The following is a 21,401-nucleotide window of genomic DNA, read 5'->3' on the forward strand; positions in this document are numbered from 1 at the left end:
ACTCCAGATGCGCAGGCCCAGCGGCCATGGCTCACGGGCCTAGCCGCTCCGCAGCATGTGGGATCTTCCCGAACCGGGGCACGAACCCACGTTCCCTGCATCGGCAGGCAGACTCTCAACCACTGCGCCACCAGGAAGCCCTCATTTGATATCTTTAAAGAAGACAAAAACTAGAACATTCTTTCAAAGGAAATAAACAAAAATCCTATTATTCTATTTCTAATTTCCTTTTTAATTTTTGAGATTTATTTTGTAAGTATAAATTCAGGCAAATATATCTCAAACTTTCATTGAATAAAATGTTGCTATTCTAACTATAATGCTTACAAGAATAATTTATCTTCTGTATCAGACATAGAAATATTTAAAAATGAGAGCTAAAAGGCAAGTAATATCTGTCAAAGTTGGCCGTAATTTATATTTACATATAAAAAACTAGAAGGTAATATACTATTATATACATACCTCGAGGGGGTGTTTTGTGTGTAATGTAAAAATGCCAGTAAAACACATGACATATAACAAGCACTAGTTAAATGTTAGATGTTAAGTTTTTCACAAGTCTTCTCAATCTCATTGCCATATCATTAATAGCAAAAGAAAAAAAAATCAGGTGTTGCCCCCTTTCTCCCTGCAAAAAAAGAAAAGTGAAAAAACAGTAGAAAAGGAAGTAGGATTTCTCTAGAAAAAACAAAGTACTGTATGAGGTACTGAAACAGATACATCATAGAACATATACCAGGAATCATTCAACTTGTATTTAGTGTTTCTATTATCAGACTTTCTTTTCTTTGTATCTTGTATTATGCCCTTCCCATTTATTTTAGACTGTTATTCCTCAAGTAGTGCTTGATTATATTGAACAGAATCCATCAGTGGTCCCTGATACCTTAGGAATACATTCTAGCTCTTTATCGTGAATTTATGACTTTCAGTGTCTAATCACAATATACTTTCTAAGAGAAAAAGGGCCAGGTACTTATTAAGTATCCATTAAGTACCATACTGTACATTATGTATCCACTGTACTATACGCTATATGTCAAGGATTATATTAATTCCTACAACAACTCAGATTTTGAAAACTACATTAAAGAGACTCAGTAACTAATGCAAGTTTACACTGATAATAAATAGTAGTACCAAAATTCATAGTTTATCACAGTAGTTCTCAAGCTTTGCCATGGAACAAAATCAACTAGAGAGCTTAGTAAGATACTAAGTGGTAGATCTCACCCCATAGTTTTTGATTCAGTAGGTCAGTCGCAGTGAGGAAAGGAGCAGGGCAGTGTGGAACGTTTTACATTTCTAACAATTTACCAAATGATGCATATATTGCTGGCACAGAGACCACACATTGCAAACTATTAATCTTTCAGACTGCAACATCTTCCCACTGGTACTTCTTATCTCACATTACTCCTCTGAGTACAATGTGCTCTCACTAGATGAAGGACTTAATATACCCAGAAAGTACTTGGTGCTATTTTTTTTGGCTCTGTGCTTTTATCTTGTTTTTCCCCTCCACTTAAAACTATCCTCTTTTTCTTGCCCTTCCCCCACTTTCCTACCTGTTGAAATATTTTCCTTTATAAAATCACTCAAGAGCTATCTCTTGCATAAAGACATACTTCATACCCTCCCATAGAAATTTCTTTTATTTTGAACTCATTGTATTTTAGGATAACTTGTGTCATCACCTACTATCTTGTAGTTGTTTATATGCTTTTGTGAATCTGTATTAACATTTGTAAACTCCTTAAGGAATTGGGTTGCATTTATCCCATAATACTTACTGCAGGTCATTTAATAAGTTTTGGAATATGCTAAGAATATGGTGCTTATGTTTTTGAAAACTATTAAGTAAAATAGTGTTTGTAAAAATACTTCATTAACCAAAAAGGTTTATATAAATAAAAAGTACTTTCTTCTTACAATAACTCTGGACGTTCTAGAAATGAAAAAACACATCTCAAAATTAATTTTTTTGTGTGTGTGTGGTATGCGGGCCTCTCACTGTTGTGGCCTCTCCCGTTGCGGATCACAGGCCACAGGCTCCGGATGTGCAGGCTCAGCGGCCATGGCTCACGGGCCCAGCCGCTCCGTGGCATGTGGGATCTTCCTGGACCAGGGCACGAACCTCTGTCCCCTGCATCGGCAGGTGGACTCTCAACCACTGCACCACCAGGGAAGCCCTCAAAATTAATTTTTAAACACTCAAAGAGAACAGGGAACTAATAAAGAATTTTTGTTAAGTCTTGTCTCATATTTTTGGCAAAATAAAAGGCCAAAGAGATTGAGGGGGGAAAAAACAGACATAATTTCTCATGGCTATATACTAAGGCTTTTAATTATATCACACATAACACATACAGAAATAGTGGTCTAGGTATTATAATTATTATGTACATACAGTACTGGTAGAAGTTTATACCCATAGCTTTATTAACACTGCTATTTGGGTATCAGCCTAGAGCAGATGAAGTATTATTGGAGACATAACAGGACTGGGCTTGATGACCAAAAAGTTGGAATTAAAAGTATTGACTGAATTTTAATTTGTCACTAACCTTGTGGTGGAGGGAGTTAATAAAACTTGGAACATTCTTGGAAACATCCTTGGAAAATAGTTATATTCTTGGAAAATATATTCCATGTTTTGTAATACTTGATAAATTAAAAATGTAGATAGACCCAACATCATTCTAAGTAAGGATAAATTTATGACCACTATACTTAGAAAAAGAAATGACATAAGCACAGTTAGAATGAACTTGCTTCATAAAATTACAAAGATCCCAGAGGCATGTATCAATCTGTACCTAAAAGACAAAAACTCAAAAAAAGACCTTAATGAAACAGAGATAAATGGTTTACCTGAAAAAAAGTTCAAAATAATGGTCATAAACGTGCTCACCAAGGTCAGGAGAACAATGCATGTACAAAGTAAGAATTTCAACAAAGAGAGAATATAAGAAAGTGCCAAACAGAAGTCACAAACCTGAAGAATACAATAACTGAACTGAAAATTTCAGTACAAGGGTTCAACAGCACTAGATAATGCAGAAGCAGGGATTGAGGAACTTGAAGACAGGGCAATGGAACTCATCCAGAAAGAGGAACAGAAAGAAAAAGAGTGAAGATAGCTTACAGGGCTTACAGGACAACATCAAGCAGAATAATATTAACATTTCTGTGAATTCCAGAGAGAAAAGAGGAAGGGACAGAAACCTATTTAAAGGAATAATTAATGGCTGAAAATGTCCCTAACCTGGGAAACAGACATCCAGATCCAGGAAGCCCAGAGAGTTTCAGTAAACATGAATCCAAAGAGACCCACCCACACAAAGACATATTGCAATTACATTGTCAAAAATTGTAAAGACAAGGAGAGAATCTTAAAAGCAAGAAAGAAAAACAATGTTTTATATATAAGGAAACTTCCATAATACCTTCAGTAGCTTCTTTAGCAGAAACTTTTCAGGCTAGAAGGGAGTGACATGATGTATTTAAAGTGGTGAAGTGAAAAAATTGTCTATCAAGAATACTTTACCCAAGAAAGTTGTCCTTCAGTATTAAAGGAAAGGTGAAGAATTTCCAGTCACGCAAAAGCTAAAAGAGTTCAGCACCACTAGATTGGCCTTACAAGAAAAGTTAAAGGGACTTCTTTAAGCTGAAATGAAAGAGTGCTAACAGGAAAGCATATGAAAATGTAAACCTCACTGGTAAAGGTAAATACATAGTTCAATTTAGAATAATCTACTCTTGTAATGGCGGTGGATTGACGACTTATCTAGTGTGAAGGGTTAAAGTAGTAAAAGTAACTATAACTACAATAATTTGTTTAGTAATACTCAAAAAGATGCAGATTGCAACATCAAAAGCATTAAACACAGTAAGAGTAAAACTGTAGAGCTTTAGAATGTGTTTGAACTTAAGTTGTTATAAGCTTAAAATAGACATAAATAAAAGTTGTTATCAGCTTAAAATAGACTTATAAATAAAAGATGTTTTACATAAGCTTAATGGTAACCACATAGCAAAAACCTATGGTAGATACACAAAAGATAAACAAAAAGGAATCTAAGCATACTACTACCAAAAAAATCACAAAGGAAGGGAGCAAGAGAAAGAAACAAAGGAATTATGAAACAGCAAGAAAATAGTTAACAAAATGGCAATAAGTGCATACTTATCAATAATTACTTTAAATGTAAATGAATAAATTTTCCAATCAAAATGTACAGTAGCTGAATGAATTTTTTTTTAAAAAAAGCACCCCACTATATGCTGCCTAACTTCTCACATAAGGATACATACACATTGAAAGTAAAAGGATGGAAAAAGATATTCCATGCAAATAAAAAACAAAAGAAAGCTGGGATAGCTATAATTGTATGAGACAAAATAAACTTAAGCAAAAGACTATATAAGAGACAAAGAAGGTCACTGTACAATAATAAAGGGATCAATCCAACCAGAGGATATAACGTTTGTAAATATTTATGCACCCAGCATAGGAGCACCTATGAATATAAAGTATATAAAGCAAGTATTAACATACCTTAAGTGAGAAATAGACAGTAAATACAATAATTGGAGATTTCAATACTCCGCTTTCATCAGTGGATAGATCATCCAGACAGAAAATCAGTAAGGAAACACTGGACTTAAATGACACTTTAGATCAAATGGAAAGCAAGAGAATACTCATTCTTCTCAAATGCACATAGAACATTCTCCAGAATAGATCACATGTTAAGCCACAATACAAATCTTGAAATTTAAGAAGATTAAAATCATATCAATCATCTTTTCTGACTACAATAGTATGAAACTAGAAGTCAGTTACAAGAAGAAAATTGGAAAATCCACAAATATATGGAGATTCAACAAAATGCTACTAAACAACCAGTGGGTCAAAGGAGAAATCAAAAGAGAAATCAAAAAATATCTTGAGACACATGAAAATGGAAATACAACATACCAAAACTTATGCAGCAAAAGCAGTTCTAAGAGGGAAGTTCAGAGCAATCATTTCCTACATTAAGAAAGAAGAAAGAGCTTAAAGAAACAGCCTAACGTTACACTCCAAAGAATTTTTAAAAAATAAAACAGAACTAAGCCTGTAGTTGAAGGAAGGAAATAACAAAGACCAGAGTAAAAAAAATAATAATAATAGGGACTTCCCTGGTGGCACCAGTGGTTAAGAATCTGCCTGCCAATGCAGGGGACACAGGTTTGATCCCTGATCCAGGAGGATCCCACACCCCGTGGAGCAAGTAAGCCCGTGTGCCACAACTACTGAGCCTGTACCCTAGAGCCCGTGAGCCACAACTGCTGAGCCCACTCACCGCAACTACTGAGTCTGTGTGCCTAGGGCCCATGCTCTGCAACAAGAGAAGCCACTGCAATGAGAAGCCTGCACACTGCAATGAAGCGTAGCCCCCGCTCACCGCAACTACAGAAAGCCCACGCACAGCAACAAAGACCCAATGCAGCCAAAAATAAATAAATGTATTATTTTTCTTAAATGACATAGAGACTAAAAAGACAATAGAAATGATCAATGAAATGAAGACCTGGTTCTTTGAAAAGATAAACAAGATAGACAAGGCTTTAGCTTAGACTCATCAAGAAAAAAGAGGACTCAGATAAATAAAATTAGAAATGAAAGAGGAGACGTTACAACTGATACCACAAAAATACAAAGAGTCTACTGTGTACAAAGAGACTGCTATGTACAATTATACACCAACAAACTGGACAGCCTAGAGATATGGAAAAATTCCCAACATCCACAAATCAGTGAGTATGATAGACCACAGTAACAGAATGATGGGTAAAAATCATACGATCATCTCCATAGATGCAGAAAAAAATTTGAGAAAATTGAACATCCATTCGTGATGAGAATTCTCAGCAAAGTGGGTATAGAGGGAACATACCTCAATGTAATAAAGGCCATATGTGACAAGCCCACAACTAACATACTCAATGGTGAAAAAACTGAAAACTTTTCCTCTAAGATTAGGAACAAGACACGGACAGCCACTCTTGCCACTTTTATCCAAGATAGTAATGGAAGTCCTAGCCAGAGCAATTAGAGAAGGAAAAGAAATAAGTCACCCAAATCAGAAAGGAAGAAGTAAAATGTCTTTCTTTGCAGATGATATTATATATAGTATACTCTACGGACTTCACCAAGAAAAAAAAAAAGTTAAAACTAATAAATTTAGGGCTTCCCTGGTGGCGCAGTGGTTGAGAGTCCGCCTGCCGATGCAGGGAACACGGGTTCATGCCCCGGTCCGGGAAGATCCCACATGCCGCGGAGCGGCTGGGCCCGTGAGCCATGGCCGCTGGGCCTGTGTGTCCGGAGCCTGTGCTCCGCAACGGGAGAGGCCACAACAGTGAGAGGCCCGCGTAGCGCAAAAAAAAAAAAAAAAAAAAAAAACTAATAAATTTAGTAAAGTTTCAGCGTACAAAATCAATATATAAAAATCAGTTACATTTCTATGCACTAATAAATTATCAGGAAGAGAAATTAAGAAAACAATCCCATTTACAATTGCATCAAAAAGAATAAAATACCTAGGAATAAATTTAAGAAATTGAAAGACTTGTACACTGAAAACTATAAAACATTGATGAAAGAAATTGAAGAATTCTCAGAGAAATGTATATATCATTCAAACATGAAGTCAAAAAGGAAACATAGTCCTTAAATGAAACAGTGGACTTAAGATATTTATACAGGTCATTTCATCCAAATGCAGCAGACTACATATTCTTCTTAAATGCACATGGAACATTTTCAAGAATATACCATATGTTGGAACACAAAAGAAGTCACAATGAATTTAAATATTGAAATCATATCACGCATCTTTTCCACCGCCATGGCATGATCAACTATCAATACAAGAAGAAAGCTGGAAAAATCGCAAATATGTGGAGACTAAACAACATGCTACTGAACAACCATTGGGTCAATGAAATCAAAAGGAGAAATCAAAAAATACCTGAACACAAATAAAATGAAAATGCAACATATCAAAATCTGTAGGATGTAGCAAAAGCAGTACTTACAGGAATGTTTATAGCAATAAGGCCTACCTTAAGAAACAAGAAATATCTCAAATAAACAGTCTAACATTACACCTAAAGAAACTAGGGTGGGGGGAAAGAACAAAGTCTAAAATCAATATAAGGAAGAAAATAAAAATCAGAGCAGAAATAAATGAAATAGAGACTAAAAAAGGCAATGGAAAAAAAGTCAATGAAACTGTTTCTTTAAAGAGATAAACAAAATTGACAAACCTTTAGCTAGACTCGCTAAGAAAAAAGAGAAGGTGTAGATAAATAAAATCAGAAACAAGGAAAAATTACAGCCAATATCACAGAAATACAAAGGATCATAAGAGAATACTGTGAAAAGCTATGTATCAACAAATTGGACAACCTAGAAGAACTGGATCAATTCTTAGAATCACACATTCTTCCAAGACTGAATCATGTGAAATAGAAAATCTGAATATATCAATCACTAGTAGGGAGATGGAAACAGTAATCAAAAACCTCCTAAGGAACACATCCAGGACCAGACAACTTAATTGCTGAATTCTACCAAACATTTAAAGACTTAATACCAATTCTTCTCAAACACTTCCAAAAACTAGAAGAGAAGGGAACACTTCATAACTCTTTTTATGAGGCCAACATTACCCTAATGCCAAAACCAGACAAGAACAACACACAGAAAAGAAAATTACAGGCCAGTATGTCTGACAGACATAGATGTAAAAATTCTCAACAAGACATTAGCAAACTGAATACAGCAATACATTAAAAGGATCATACACCATGATCAAATGGGCTTTATTCCAGGGATGTAAGGATGGTTCAGTATCCACAAATCAATCAACATGATACAACACATTAACAAACATGAAGGACAAAAATCATGATATATCAACAGATGCCCAAAAAACAGCATATGACAAGAGTCAACACCCATTTATGATTTAAAAAGAAAACTCAATAAAATGAAGGAGCATACATCAACATAATAAAAGCCATATGTGACAAACCCACAGCTAACATCATACTGAATGGTGAAAAACTGAAAATTTTTTCTCTAACATTTAGAACAAGAGAAGGATACCTACTCTTGCCACCTTGCCACTCTTACTCAACATAGTACTGAAGTCCTAGCTAGAGCAATTAGGTAAGAAAAATCCAGATTGGAAAGGAAGAAGTAAAACTGTCACTATTTGTGGATAACATGATTTTATATATAGAAAACCCTAAAGATTCTACAGAAAAACTATTAGAAATAATAAATGAATGCAGTAAAGTTGTAGGATACAAAATCAGCATGCAAAAATCTGTTGCATTTCTGTACACTAAGAATGAACTAGCATAAAGAGAAATTAAGGAAACATTTCCTTTTACAATCAAAACAAAAAAAATAAAATACCTAGTAGTAAATTAATCCAAAGAAGTGAAAACTATAAGACATTGTTGAAAGAAATTGAATAAGACACAAAGAAATGGAAAGATAGTCCATGCTCATGTTACAAAAATTAACATTGTTAAAATATCCACATTACCTAAAGCAACCTATGGATTCAGTGAAGTCCCTATCAAAATACCAATGACATTTTTGATAGAAATAGAACAAAAATCCTACAATTTATATAGAACTGCAGAAGACCCTGGATAGCCAAAGCAATCTTGAGAAAAATGATCAAAGTGGAGGTATTACACTCCCTGATTTCAAATTATACTACAAAACAATAATAATCAAAACAGCATGGTACTGGCAGAAAAACAGACATAAATCAATGGAACACAATTGAGAGCCCAGAAATAAACCCATACATATATGGACAATTAATTTACAACAAAGGAGCAAAGAACATACAATGGAGAAAGGACAGTTTCTTCAATAAATTGTGTTGGGAAAACTGGATAGCACATGCAAAAGAATGAAACTAGACCCTATCTTACACCATACACAAAAATTAACTCAAAATGGATTAAAGACTTGAATGTAAAACCAGAAACCATAAAACACCTAGAAGAAAACGTAGGCAGTATACTTTTCACATCAGTCTTAGCAGTCTCTTTCTGGATATGTATCCTCAGGCAAAGGAAACAAAAACAAAATTAAACAAATGGGACTACATCAAACTAAAAAATTCTACACAGCAAAAGAAACCATCAACAAAATGAAAAGAAACCCTACCAAATGGCAGAAGATATATGCAAATCATGTATCCATAAGTGGTTAATATTCAAAACTATAAACAACAATTTTTTTTAATTAAAAAATGGGCAGAGGATCTGAATAGACATTTTTCCAAAGAAGACATACAGATGGCCAACAGGCACATCAGAAGATGTTCAACATCACTAATTCAGGAAAAGCAACTCAAAACCACAATGAGATATCATCTCACACCCATTAGAATGGCTGTTATTGAAAACAATAACAAGTGTTGGAGAGGAGATGCAGAAAAGGGAACCCTCATACACTGTTGGTGGCAGTGTACATTAGTGCAACCACTGTGGAAAAAAGTATGGAGGTTCCTAAATACATTAAAAATAGAACTGTCATATGATCCAGCAATTCGACCTTTGGGTATTTATCCAAAGCAAACAGAATCCCTATCTCAAAAAGATATCTGCACCTCCATCTTTACTGCAGCATTATTTACAATAGCCAGGACATGGAAACCAACTAAGTATCCATTGATGGGTAAATGGATAAAGGAAATGAGGTATATATATGCTATAGAACATTATTCAGTCATAAAAATAAGAAAATCTTGCTACTTGTGACAACATGAATGGACTTTGAGTCCATTGTGCTAAGTAAAATAGGTCAGAGAAAGACAAATACTATGTGATCTCACTTACATATGCAATCTAAAAATAATCAACTCATAGATACAGAGAACAGATTGGTGGTTGCCAGAAGCAGGGGTTGCTGCGTGGGTAGAATGCGTGAAGGTGGTTGAAAGGCACAAATTTCCACATATAAATCCTGGGGATGTAATGTACAGCATGTTGATTATAGTTAATAATATTGTATCATATAGTTGAAAGTTTCTAAGAGAGTAGATTGTAAGAGTTTTCATCACAAGAAAAAAATTGTACTGTGTGTGGTGGTGGATATTAACTTATCGTGATAATCATTTCACAAAGTATACACATATCAAATAATTATGTTGTATACCTAAAACTAATACAATGTTATTTGTCAACTATATCTCAATTAAAAAGAAAAGCGTATGGAAAGTTTTAAATAGCTATGAACACTTTGTGAATAGGACAAGAAAAAAACAATAAAATAAAAGACAATTTTAGGTTATTTCAAAGAGTTAAAGTAATTAAAGAAGAAACTCAATCAGAAGTTTTAGGAAAAGATTCTTATGTGGCTTACAATCTAAGTTGTGAAATTTTAGAAATAGACTAATCTAATCTAGTCCTTTTGTTTTCAAATGATGGAAATGATATCATTACCAGGTCAAAGTAACACAGCCAATTATTGGAAGAGCATGATTTGAACTCTCATGAAATCTAGGCCTTCAACTCTTTTTTTTTTTTTAAGATGTTGGGGGTAGGAGTTTATTAATTAATTTATTTATTTTTGCTGTGTTGGGTCTTCGTCTCTGTGCGAGGGCTTTCTCTAGTTGTGGCAAGCGGGGGCCACTCTTCATTGCGGTGCGTGGGCCTCTCATTATCGCGGCCTCTTGTGTTGCAGAGCACAGACTCCAGACGTGCAGGCTCAGTAGTTGTGGCTCACGGGCCCAGTTGCTCCGCAGCATGTGGGATCCTCCCAGACCAGGGCTCGAACCTGTGTCCCCTGCATTAGCAGGCAAATTCTCAACCACTGCGCCACCAGGGAAGCCCATAGGCCTTCAACTCTTTATTCCAGTTTCCCATGCTTTTCCACTATTTATGTTTCTTATCTAACCACTTGGTTTAAAAGTGGCCTGAAAATTTACAATGATCTCTGAAAGACCTTTCTACTTTAAATTGACACATTATCAATGAATCAGTTAACAGCTGAGCTCTCTAAACTCTCCCCAATGCTGTTGATTTATGAGAGACCTGTCTTACTTTAAAACTTATAGACTTCCTGAGAAGCAAGAGTTTAAACATCTCACTCAACTCATGAGTGCCTTATGTGTTAGACTTTTGAACATAGATATTACTCTACTAGTCATTTTTAATATGCTATCTCATTGAATTCTTAGAACTGTAAGAGATATGAAAAAGTTGAAGTTAGAGGAAGAAGATAATTTGGCCAGTATTTCTTTAAAGTGGCTAATTTATTCTGATTTCATGTTCAGTGCATTTTTCAAATCCCCTGCACTAACCATTATTATAAAAATCTCAGCCAGAGTGAGTGCCCAATTTGTATAACAATTGGTGAATCTTTAGCTATAACAACTTTATTCCTAAAACAGTTGTTCACATATAAAGTACAATGATTGATCTTTGTTGTTGAATGTATTTAAACCAACTATCATTCTAATTTAGTATTCATCAGGTTTCTCTTTCCTTCCAGGCCTGTATGTGGAATCAGAGGGAAAACTCTGATAATTAACTTGCCAGGTAGCAAGAAAGGATCTCAGGTAAGCTATCTTGAGATTTATATGGTTTAGTGTAAGAAATTTTGGCCACTGTGAGAGCCAAACAAAAAGTTGGAGCACTCCACAAGACTACCCTCACTTCTGACACCAATTACAGTTCAATGCCTTCCCCAAACCACCCTCAGTTTCAGTAATTCACAAGATGGATTCAGAGAACTCATTGAAAGGTGGTATACTCATGGTTATGGTTTATTACAGGGTAAGGATACAGATTAAAATCAACCAAGGGAAGGCGTACATAAGACAGAATAAAGGAGAGGTACCAAATGGAGAGCTTCTAATATCTTCTTCCTGTGGAATCATGAACACATTGCTCTCCGGGCATCAGTGTGTAACAGCACAGGGATTATTGCTTATCAGGGAAGCTCTAAGCCCTTAGCATCTGGAGTTTTTATTGAGGCACATCATATACTGCCCATATACCTGTAGTCTCCAACACTTTCCAAAGGCAAAATTGATACCACATTTCCCAAAGCCCCCATCATAAATCACAGTTAGACTGTCTGGTGGCCAGAGTTTCCAGACAAACAAAGACACTCCTTTCATTTCCCAGTAACTGAGGGCAAAGGCCAGACTCTCTTTGGGTAAGGTTAATTCTGTATTACACAAGCTACCCCCTGGCCTCTGGCCAAGGCTTTCTTACAACAAAACAATCATATTTGTATGGCTGGCCATCTGTATTTAGTATAGCATGTATATTATAGACACAACATCAGTAGCAGTGTGAATATGCCTAAGATTTGGAGGAGCCAGAGTGGGATAGGAATAAATTTAGAGAAACATGTAATTCATCCTCTAAAGCCATTATACAAATTTTCATATTTTTGTACTCATTTACTAATTTTCCATCTTGATCTACTATTATTTGTGCCCTATGATACATTCTCACAGCTATTTACCATAGAAATTAGCTCTCTTGCTCAGGCCAATCATTTCCCATTGGTATTGCGTATTGAGGAGGCTTTAATTCACATTCCCAGTATATATCACTATCAATATCAGCATTATAATCTTATTAACAATGCCTGTATTATAACATATCATAGTATATTAGTAAATATAACCTGAAAAATAAGAGTCAAGATACTGGCACATTACTGGAGTCCTACACAGACATTAACAGTTATCCTAGTCGTCATCATATCATATGATCAAAACATGTCCCAGAGCAATGTTCCTCAGGTTTACAGACTTGTCAGGTTCCAAAAGCAGGAGTAGTCTCAGCAACATATGGCTTTTCCCTTTCTGGCATCTGCTACAGCTGAGCCAAGAAACAATATCGTCTTTGTTCTAAGCTTCTTTTGAGACACCAAGGTAATACTGGATTTCCCTTGTTGCATAACGCATTTACTCATTCCTTTACCTTTAACTGCCATTCCTCCTTCTCTCCATTTATACTCAGACATTTCCTTTGAACATCTTTGAATGAGACCGTTGGTTTGGCCACTGGGCTGGCCCAGATTGCCATTAGTAATACTAGTTTAGCAAGTACTTCTCACTCAGTCCATTTCATTCATATAAGATAAGATTAAGGTTACATAGGTACCGTGCTAGTAGGCAGTCTGAAACACCAGGCAATATAACTGCATTTACTGTCAAGCCCAATTTGACCAGATGGAGTAAGACATAGTCTACACCATCAGGCCCTTAGGAATTCTGACATAAAGATTTAAAAGTATAGTTACGGTTTGGGCTTAAGAATCATCCCTGCTTCTGGCACCCACAGTTGCAGCCCTGGTCCTAGGACCATTGCATCAGGTAGAAAAGAAGAAAGTTGAGGTGACGTGGGGAAAAACGAAAAAGGTTAACCGTAAAGAGAAAAGTATAGTTATACAAGCATCCTTTGCCATCCCCTCTTCCCAGAAAAGTAGAGGAATCTGTCTAGAAGGAACTCTCACTTAGCCTCCCTATTGTTGAGTGTGATCACACACTAATGAAGGCTTCATGACTTTATCTCCTCACATTTTAGACAACAAATATTTCAATTGCCCATTTCAATTTTCTATCATATTTTTGCTCTGAGGATGAAAGTGTTCCTTGGTCTGAAGAAATGTGCCTCCATGGTCGTTGATACAATATCTTCTTTTCTGGTCCTTTTATAGTACGTTGAACATTTGCATCTACTCTGGGATAAGCAAAGCTCATACCAGAGTAAGTGTCGATACCTGTTAGGACCCATTTGTAGCCTCCAGGGACTAAAAGCATCAGTCCAACATGACAGCTATGTGTAGGACTTTTCCCCTGTGGAATTTGCTGCATAGCCCTCTGCCTCTGTGTCTCTCTTTTTAGCAGACAAAACAGTTCTTATTGGCATTTTGTGTCTCAGAGTGTAAGAGGAATATATCTAGATTCAGCCCATCTCTGCATTGCTACAGACCTCCAGTGTCCACTCATTTTATGGACCCAGGTGGCCATCTCAAGCAAGTACACCAGGATATCTGCTCGCCAGTACCAATCAACTTCCAGTTCTGGAAGGGAATTCTTCTTGTGGGCATTAACATAATCTACTTTAATATACCCCTTACGTTCCCAGAGTGATTTCCACAGGGCCATGTCCCATACAGGTATTCCTTTAATAGACCAGTTTTCCATTGCCCATCTGCCTGACCATACGGCCAGGCCATTTGGACACTTCCCGTGACTCAGTAAAAACCCAAACATAGGTGCAAACATGTAGTTCAGCCCATCGAGCTGATTTGTTTTTACCTTCTTCAATCAGAGTGGCGGCCTTCCAAACAGGATGCTGTCCCTTCACCTTGGAATTGCCATCCATAAACCAAGCAGCTCTTTGTTGATCAATAGAAAGCTGTTTATAGGGCACCGCCCAAGTGGCCCAAGTGGCCATAGGATCCAGCAGCTCCTCAGGTGGTTCCGAAGTCAGCCCTAGGTGAAAAGAGGCTGCCTGCTCGTGAGTACCTCCTTGCATTCTCCTGGTAGCATGATTCTATATGCAACATTTCCATTTTATTATGGAACTCTCCTGGGCATTGCCATCCCCATTAGAGCTTTTCTCTGAAATTACCCAAGACCTTTTGGATATTTCAGGTTTTAGGATTATTTTGTGTCCTTTAGTTATAAAGGCAGTCTCAGTTAAAGTCAAATAGCAAATAGTAATTGTCTCTCAAATGGAAATTTTCTGGTCCAAAATCCCAGCAGTTGTTGTTGGGTGGCACTCAGAAGTTTTTGCTATAAGCCCAGTCTGCACTCCACACAGGGCTTTTGTACAGCAAATTAATGAACTGTGTGGGCCCATTTAGCATGTCCAATTATATTGGTGGAAGAGTGGATTTACATGCCTGCTGTTTTACAATATGAGGTAGAGGACGAATTCTCCAGTCAGACACAACATCCATGCCCATAATACATTCAGGTAAAGGAGATTCACCACTTCACATGAAGTTCACTTTCCAAACATTCTGATTCTTATCCAAACATTCACCTTAATCCCATCAACTATTGCATTCCTATATCTTCCCATTCTAACTGTACCCCCTCCCCCATTAGGATCTCAACAGGTTGTAGAATCACAGTACATGAAGCTCCCATGTCAAGGAGTTCCAGAAAAGTCTCTTCTCTGTCTCCTGATGATTTTAGCCATTTGTGTGCATATGGCCTTGGAGTCTAAGGCCTGGGTTGGGTCAAGGGATCCATACCCTTTTGTCAGACCTTATATTGATTAGATTATGGGTCCATCACTTAAGGTGATTAAAGGTAAGGTTTCTTTGCTTCCTAGCTTTTTTAATTGCTCCAAACCAGGGTAAATAGAGATTTGTTTAGGACCCCTTAATGTTAGGAGACCAGCAGGGTCTCCAGTCTGTCTATTCAGCCCACAGCAGTGCTTCTTTAAGACCTCTGTTTTGTCCCCATCAATGCTCACTTTTTTCATACATTTCTTAATAACCATTTAAATATTTCCACCCTGCTAGGACAAGTCCCTTGAATCTCTTGTTTCTTTTTCCCCATTTTCTTATGAATCAGTCCAACTTTATTTACTGTTTATTGCTTCAACATAAATTTTTCCTTGGGAAGCAGCTCTGAGGCTAGCAGCTATATGTCAGACCATTCAGAATCCAAACTTGGCCCAGCCTCAGGATCCACCCCAACATTCTCCATTACTTTTGTTTTAGCTAGTACAGATACCATTAACCAAGAAATTGTGTGTTTACTTTGTTTTTTATCATTTTGCATTTCTTGTGCTTTGACATAACTCCTTAGGAGTTAGATCTTTCATTTTAAAACTTCATTGCTAATTTTATCTCCAGTAACTAACTACAGTACAGCTGCAATTCCATACTGTGGGTGACCCTGTGTTCATCTAGGCTCTAAAGATTCGTTATCCACCACCCTCTCTTCCTTCCTCTTCCCAGATCACAAGTTTCAGTGAGTCAGGGTCTTTCTATCAAATCCCACTTCTTAACACCAACTGTAAGGAGTTTTGACCAACTGCAGAAGTTAGCCAGCTACAAAGTTGGAGCACTCCATAAGACTGCCCTCATTTCTGACACCAATTGCAATTGAGGGGATTTCTAAAATCACCCTCACTTTTAATAATTCACAAGAAGGACTCACAGAACTCACTGAAAGCTGTTATACTTATGGGTATGTTGTATTACAGGGAAAGAATACAGGTTGAAATCAGCCAAGGAAAGAAGCACATATGGCAGAGTCTAAGAGAGGTACCAAACAGGGAACTTCTGGTCATCCTCTTCCATGGAATCATGGAAGCATCACCTCCTCTTAGCCACAATATAAGACAGTATACACAGAGTATTGGTAACTATGTACATTCTCCTTTGCCTTTGGTGTTCAGAGTTTTTATTAGGATTTGATCACGTATTGCCCACATGGTTGACCTTTAGTCAGCCATTCCCAGTTCTTTCCAGAGGCAAAACTGATACAGTGTTTCCCAAAGCCCTCATAGTAAACCACATTGTTAGACTGTGCAGTGGCCAAAGCCCCCAGGCAAACAGAGACACTCTTATCAGGCATGACATAACAAGGAACTAGAGATCACCTCCCAAAAACTAAGAGTAAAGACCAGACCTCTCTTTGATTAAAGTTAATTTCTTCACTATACAATTTTTTCCAGTAGGTTAAAAGATTAGATACCTTCCAGGTAGTCCATAAATTGTAAGATATTTCTTTACATATTAGAATTTAAGGTAAGTTACTGTAAATGTAAAAGAGAAAGACCTCTGCTCAAACATATTCCCCAAACATATCTGGCCTTATGTTCTGATTTTAAAATTCTCACCTATTTTCTTTTGGTGATACAATATAGGTAATAATGGATATATTTTGAGCATTAGCTGCCTGTTCTCCTTGCTTGGCACCCTGCAATAAATGCAGTACTTTCCTTCACTGCCCCCTAAAAAAAAGAAACCAAGAGACTATATTGACTTTTATGCTGTACAAACTTATACCTATTTTTACATATTGTACAACGTTGTCTAGCTGTACATTATGACTGTAGTCAGAACTTATCTCTCTGAATAAAACAGTTCAGTACTCAATTGGTTTGTTAGTTCTAGTATCCTTCTCTAACCAGAAAGGTAAAAATTCTTACCTGCTCTCTCATAATGTATCTTTAAACCCCAAAGTTGTATAGAAATTTTACTTAAAAAAAAAAAATGTGATGTGTGCTTATATAGTGTAGTTCTTCAGCTTATGGAGAATACCGTAATATATACCATTCTTACTTCATATTTTGCATTGCAAAGACAATACATTAAATATGATTCTTTCTTAAGACAGATGGAGAGAAAATCACAAATCCAAAATCACAAACACATTTGATTGCTGCCATTTTGTATGCCTATAAAAATGCTTTATCTTCATTTTTTTTCTTCCTCTTGCATACAGGAATGCTTTCAGTTCATACTGCCAGCCCTACCTCATGCCATTGACCTTTTACGTGATGCCATTGTAAAAGTAAAAGAAGTGCATGATGAACTTGAAGATTTACCTTCCCCACCACCACCTCTTTCCCCTCCTCCCACAACTAGCCCCCATAAACAGACAGAAGACAAAGGGGTTCAATGTGAAGAAGAGGAAGAAGAGAAGAAAGACAGTGGTGTTGCTTCAACAGAAGATAGTTCTTCATCACATATAACTGCAGCAGCCATTGCGGCCAAGGTAAGTCTGCTGAGAGAGACCCAGAGATCTAAAGGACCCACAGGTAAATGTATTGATTTCATCTCCCTTTCCATCCCATTCTTCCATAAGTTAAGTACCACTTCAGGGCATCCTTTAAAAAGAACGGGGATATTCATGACACTCCACAGCTATATTCCCTCCATTATGTAGAGTTCTTGAAAGCATTGAAGTTTTATTCTGAGTTCTGAGGCATTAAAAATTCTGCTGTTATCTACTGAAGTGATAGCTCCAGTGATAAACAATGTGACATTTAAGAACTCTTTGAAGATGTCATTTTTGTGATCATAGTAAGTATACAATGTTCATGTATTCAGAACATCAAATATTCACAAATTCTTAGAGGAGCACCAAACTGAAGGTAAGATACCTAAGGTGGTTCAAGAAATTAGCTGAGGAAGATTAATAAATATTTTTTTTAAAGACAAGACTTTTCAGCAGTTAAGTAGCACTTATTTAACTATTGGACACAAATTACTCCAGTCATAAAGAGAAGAAATGGATGTAAGATATTCATGTTTTTAATTTAATAAAGTAATAAATATTATTAAAACAGCATCAAAGTGTTACAAGTTCTCTTTGAACAATTCTGGGAGTAAATATAGTACCATGAAGTACTTCAGTAAATTTAGTTATCATCTTAAAATCACAGAACATGATTTATATTATTATCCATATCTAGTATAACCCACCTTGTACACTTTAAAATCTTCAGACAGTAGCATATCACTTCTGGGAGTAATGATTGTTCATTGAGAGTGTAAAGATTGAAAATCTAATCACTATATGAAGTGATTTTTAAACTTTATGGCTCATCCAGATACTTTGGGTATGAGCATAGCATGAGAGGATTTTTTTGACAATGTATATATTGGAAAGGATCATAGAGATCCTTTGGAAGTGTCCATTCAGACAACAAGTAGGTGGTTCTTTCACTGAAGATGGGATTATTCTGTCTCCAGATCCATTCAGTGATCCATTAAGTCCTCACTTAAGGCTAGTAAGTAATTGTTGTGTGTGAGGTTTGTTCTGTTTTTATGGAAATGATTGATGAAATACATTATTAAATCATCGTATGTTCTCTTTCTTTTACTCTTAATTAAAAGAGTTAAAAGTACCATCAGTTTCAATCTTAAAAAAAGCTTGTACCATTTGAAATCTAAGCTAATTTTGTCATTCTTCATTTGAAAATTTTTGACATTCCATTGTTCCATTTGTTTTCACCCTTTTTCCTTTCCAGTCATTTTGCTTGTATAGTTTCATGTTTTCCTGTCACTATATTCATAGTTGTTATGTGTTGTGCATTAGAAGCATCCATTCTACACCAGTCCTGCTGTTATCATGGCACACGGTGAGCAGCCCATCCCTGGTCTCATCAGTTATTCCCATGATGCAACAGGCAGTGCAGAGGAACCGGTAAGACAAGAGGCTTTTGCATTAATGATTTTGCAAGCATACAGCCTACCTCCTATCCTTGGAGGTAGGCTATAGCATATGACGGAAGATGTGTTTTACTCTGAAAGACCTTCACTAGTGCTTTTTTGGGAAAGTGTTAAGTGCCACTGACTATCTTCCATCAAGGAATTTAATAGAGTTTCTCCTGTACCTAAAGTACTCTAACATCATTAAGATTTTGTAGTATGTGGCAATGAACTTTCATCACATGACTTTCAAGAAATTCATTGCTCAGAAGTTATCTTTTTCTTTAGTAATTTCATCACATACCTTAAAATAGATTGCCTAGCTTAATTAAGATAATCCCTTAAGAGGATCACATTAAGTTTTAATATCCAAACAGATTGGTCAAGATAATATTTAATTTGTATTAATCTTGCTTTTTTTCCTTATGATTTTGCATCTTTTTTTCTTTTCTTTCACTATGTTCTCATTACAACCATTTAGAAAGTTGAGTCTTTGTACAAATTCTGATATTACTGATCTTCATATAGAAACTTTTAAGGGTGTTTATCACTTCTTTCAGTCATTGGCTGAATGATACTTTGTAAAAAGTGTCAGGCTAGGAAAGATTAAACTGATAAGTATAGCTGAATAAGCAGTGACAATTTAGACCATGGCTGCAAAAGAAACCTCAGTCCCTGATATGAATATAAAATGAGAAGGAAAAAGAAAAATAAGTAATAAGTGTAATTTTGTTTTTAATCCTTAGGAAGAAAAAACACCCAGGATTTCAGGGGGATGCAGGGAGGAAAACTAGTATCAGTCGACCCTTAGGCGCTAAACTACCAAATGATGACTTTAACGCTTATATTCAACAAGCCATGCCTGGTTGGAAACAAACTTAGCTGAGTCAAAGGCCAAGTAGAAAATGTAAATATTGATTAATAAAATTATTAATGAATTCCAGTTGACAACTGAATTCTCCAGCTATAGCTTTGCTGTAACTTATAAACATTCCAAAGTATACCAAACTGTCTTTTGTATTCTCATATTATAAAGCAGCCACAGCAACTACAATAATTATCCTGGTTTTCAAACTAAAATATTTGGAAGTTTTGTATTCATAACCAAGCTTTTAAGTTATCATATTCTGAGTTTCGTATTATCACACAGAAAATGATTTGAATAACTCTTCAATAGTTAGCTCCCAGTGATCTGAATACCGGTTATTGCCAAACTGATCAACTTGCTTTTTCAGGAAACAAGGAGGCTTGAGAAGTGCTTCTCATAATGGATATTTGTTAGTTGCCTCTCCAGCAGCCAGTTCCCATCCCTCTTTCTAACACTACACTGCATTTCCCAGTCATATAGTTTGGGTGAGATTGACTAATCCTCCAGGGTAGGTGGCTTAGTATAATCAGCATATCTATTTCACATAACCACAGTTTTTAGTTCAAGGAACACATAATTCAGGTCAATAGGAGCAAGTGGGTCTCATCTCTTAGATTTTATTTGAATGACTAGGAACATAGACTCTCTGTTTCCTATTGAATATGAATGAGGAAATATACAACTCAAAGAATTCCTATCTTGGAACCATGAAAGTAATGCCTGCCAATAATGGAGCCAACTGGAAAGAAGCATTCCTAAGAAATGGGAGAGAAAGAGAGGTACTCGGTCCTGTCACATTTTTCGACCACTTACTCCAGCCCCTGTTGAACTATACCCGCCTCTTGACTTTTCAGTTACCTGAGCCAATACGTTACTTTGAAAAAGCTAATTAGAGATAGAGATGGGTAAACTGTTGTCTGCAACCGAAAAGCATCTTGACTAATAATTCTCAGTATGTAGTGTCTCATCAAAGAGCTGAAAAGACTTCCTTATAATAACTGAAACATAAATAGGAATCCCTGAAGTTTCATATTTGAGTGAGAAACCTGATTCAAGAGAACAGAGAGTAGGGGTGTGTGACACATGGAAGGAAAAAAGGAAAGATAAATCTTGCCCCTCTGTGATTACTAAATAAGTGTAAAGGTCTTTTCAAGGAGACTGGATCCAAACCTGAAGAAACTACAACTATACTTTGCATAATGCTTGTATTATGCTTGCAAAACTCCAAGCATAATGAGAGGCAAGGAGGAATTTAAGACAAAAATAGCCATGGAGATACATAATAAGAAATCT

General features: G+C 36.3%; 1 protein-coding gene across 15 annotated transcripts in view; it reads left to right on the forward strand.

Annotated features, from left to right (window-relative positions):
* GPHN (gephyrin) overlaps positions 1 to 21,401 on the forward strand; it is a 623,627-nt gene that overhangs the window by 330,016 nt on the left and 272,210 nt on the right. For 8 of the 15 annotated variants that reach the window (XM_060294925.1, XM_030855270.2, XM_060294927.1 and 5 more), the window contains 3 exons: positions 11,582 to 11,648; positions 17,529 to 17,801; positions 19,128 to 19,235. In XM_060294925.1, coding sequence (XP_060150908.1) covers positions 11,582 to 11,648; positions 17,529 to 17,801; positions 19,128 to 19,235 — 448 coding nt within the window. The remainder of the gene's footprint in view (positions 1 to 11,581; positions 11,649 to 17,528; positions 17,802 to 19,127; positions 19,236 to 21,401) is intronic. The other 7 variants (XM_060294928.1, XM_060294929.1, XM_030855276.2 and 4 more) reach the window with 1 other exon arrangement.

This window comes from Globicephala melas, chromosome 2 (genome assembly GCF_963455315.2).
Source record: "Globicephala melas chromosome 2, mGloMel1.2, whole genome shotgun sequence".
Lineage (NCBI taxonomy): Eukaryota > Metazoa > Chordata > Mammalia > Artiodactyla > Delphinidae > Globicephala > Globicephala melas.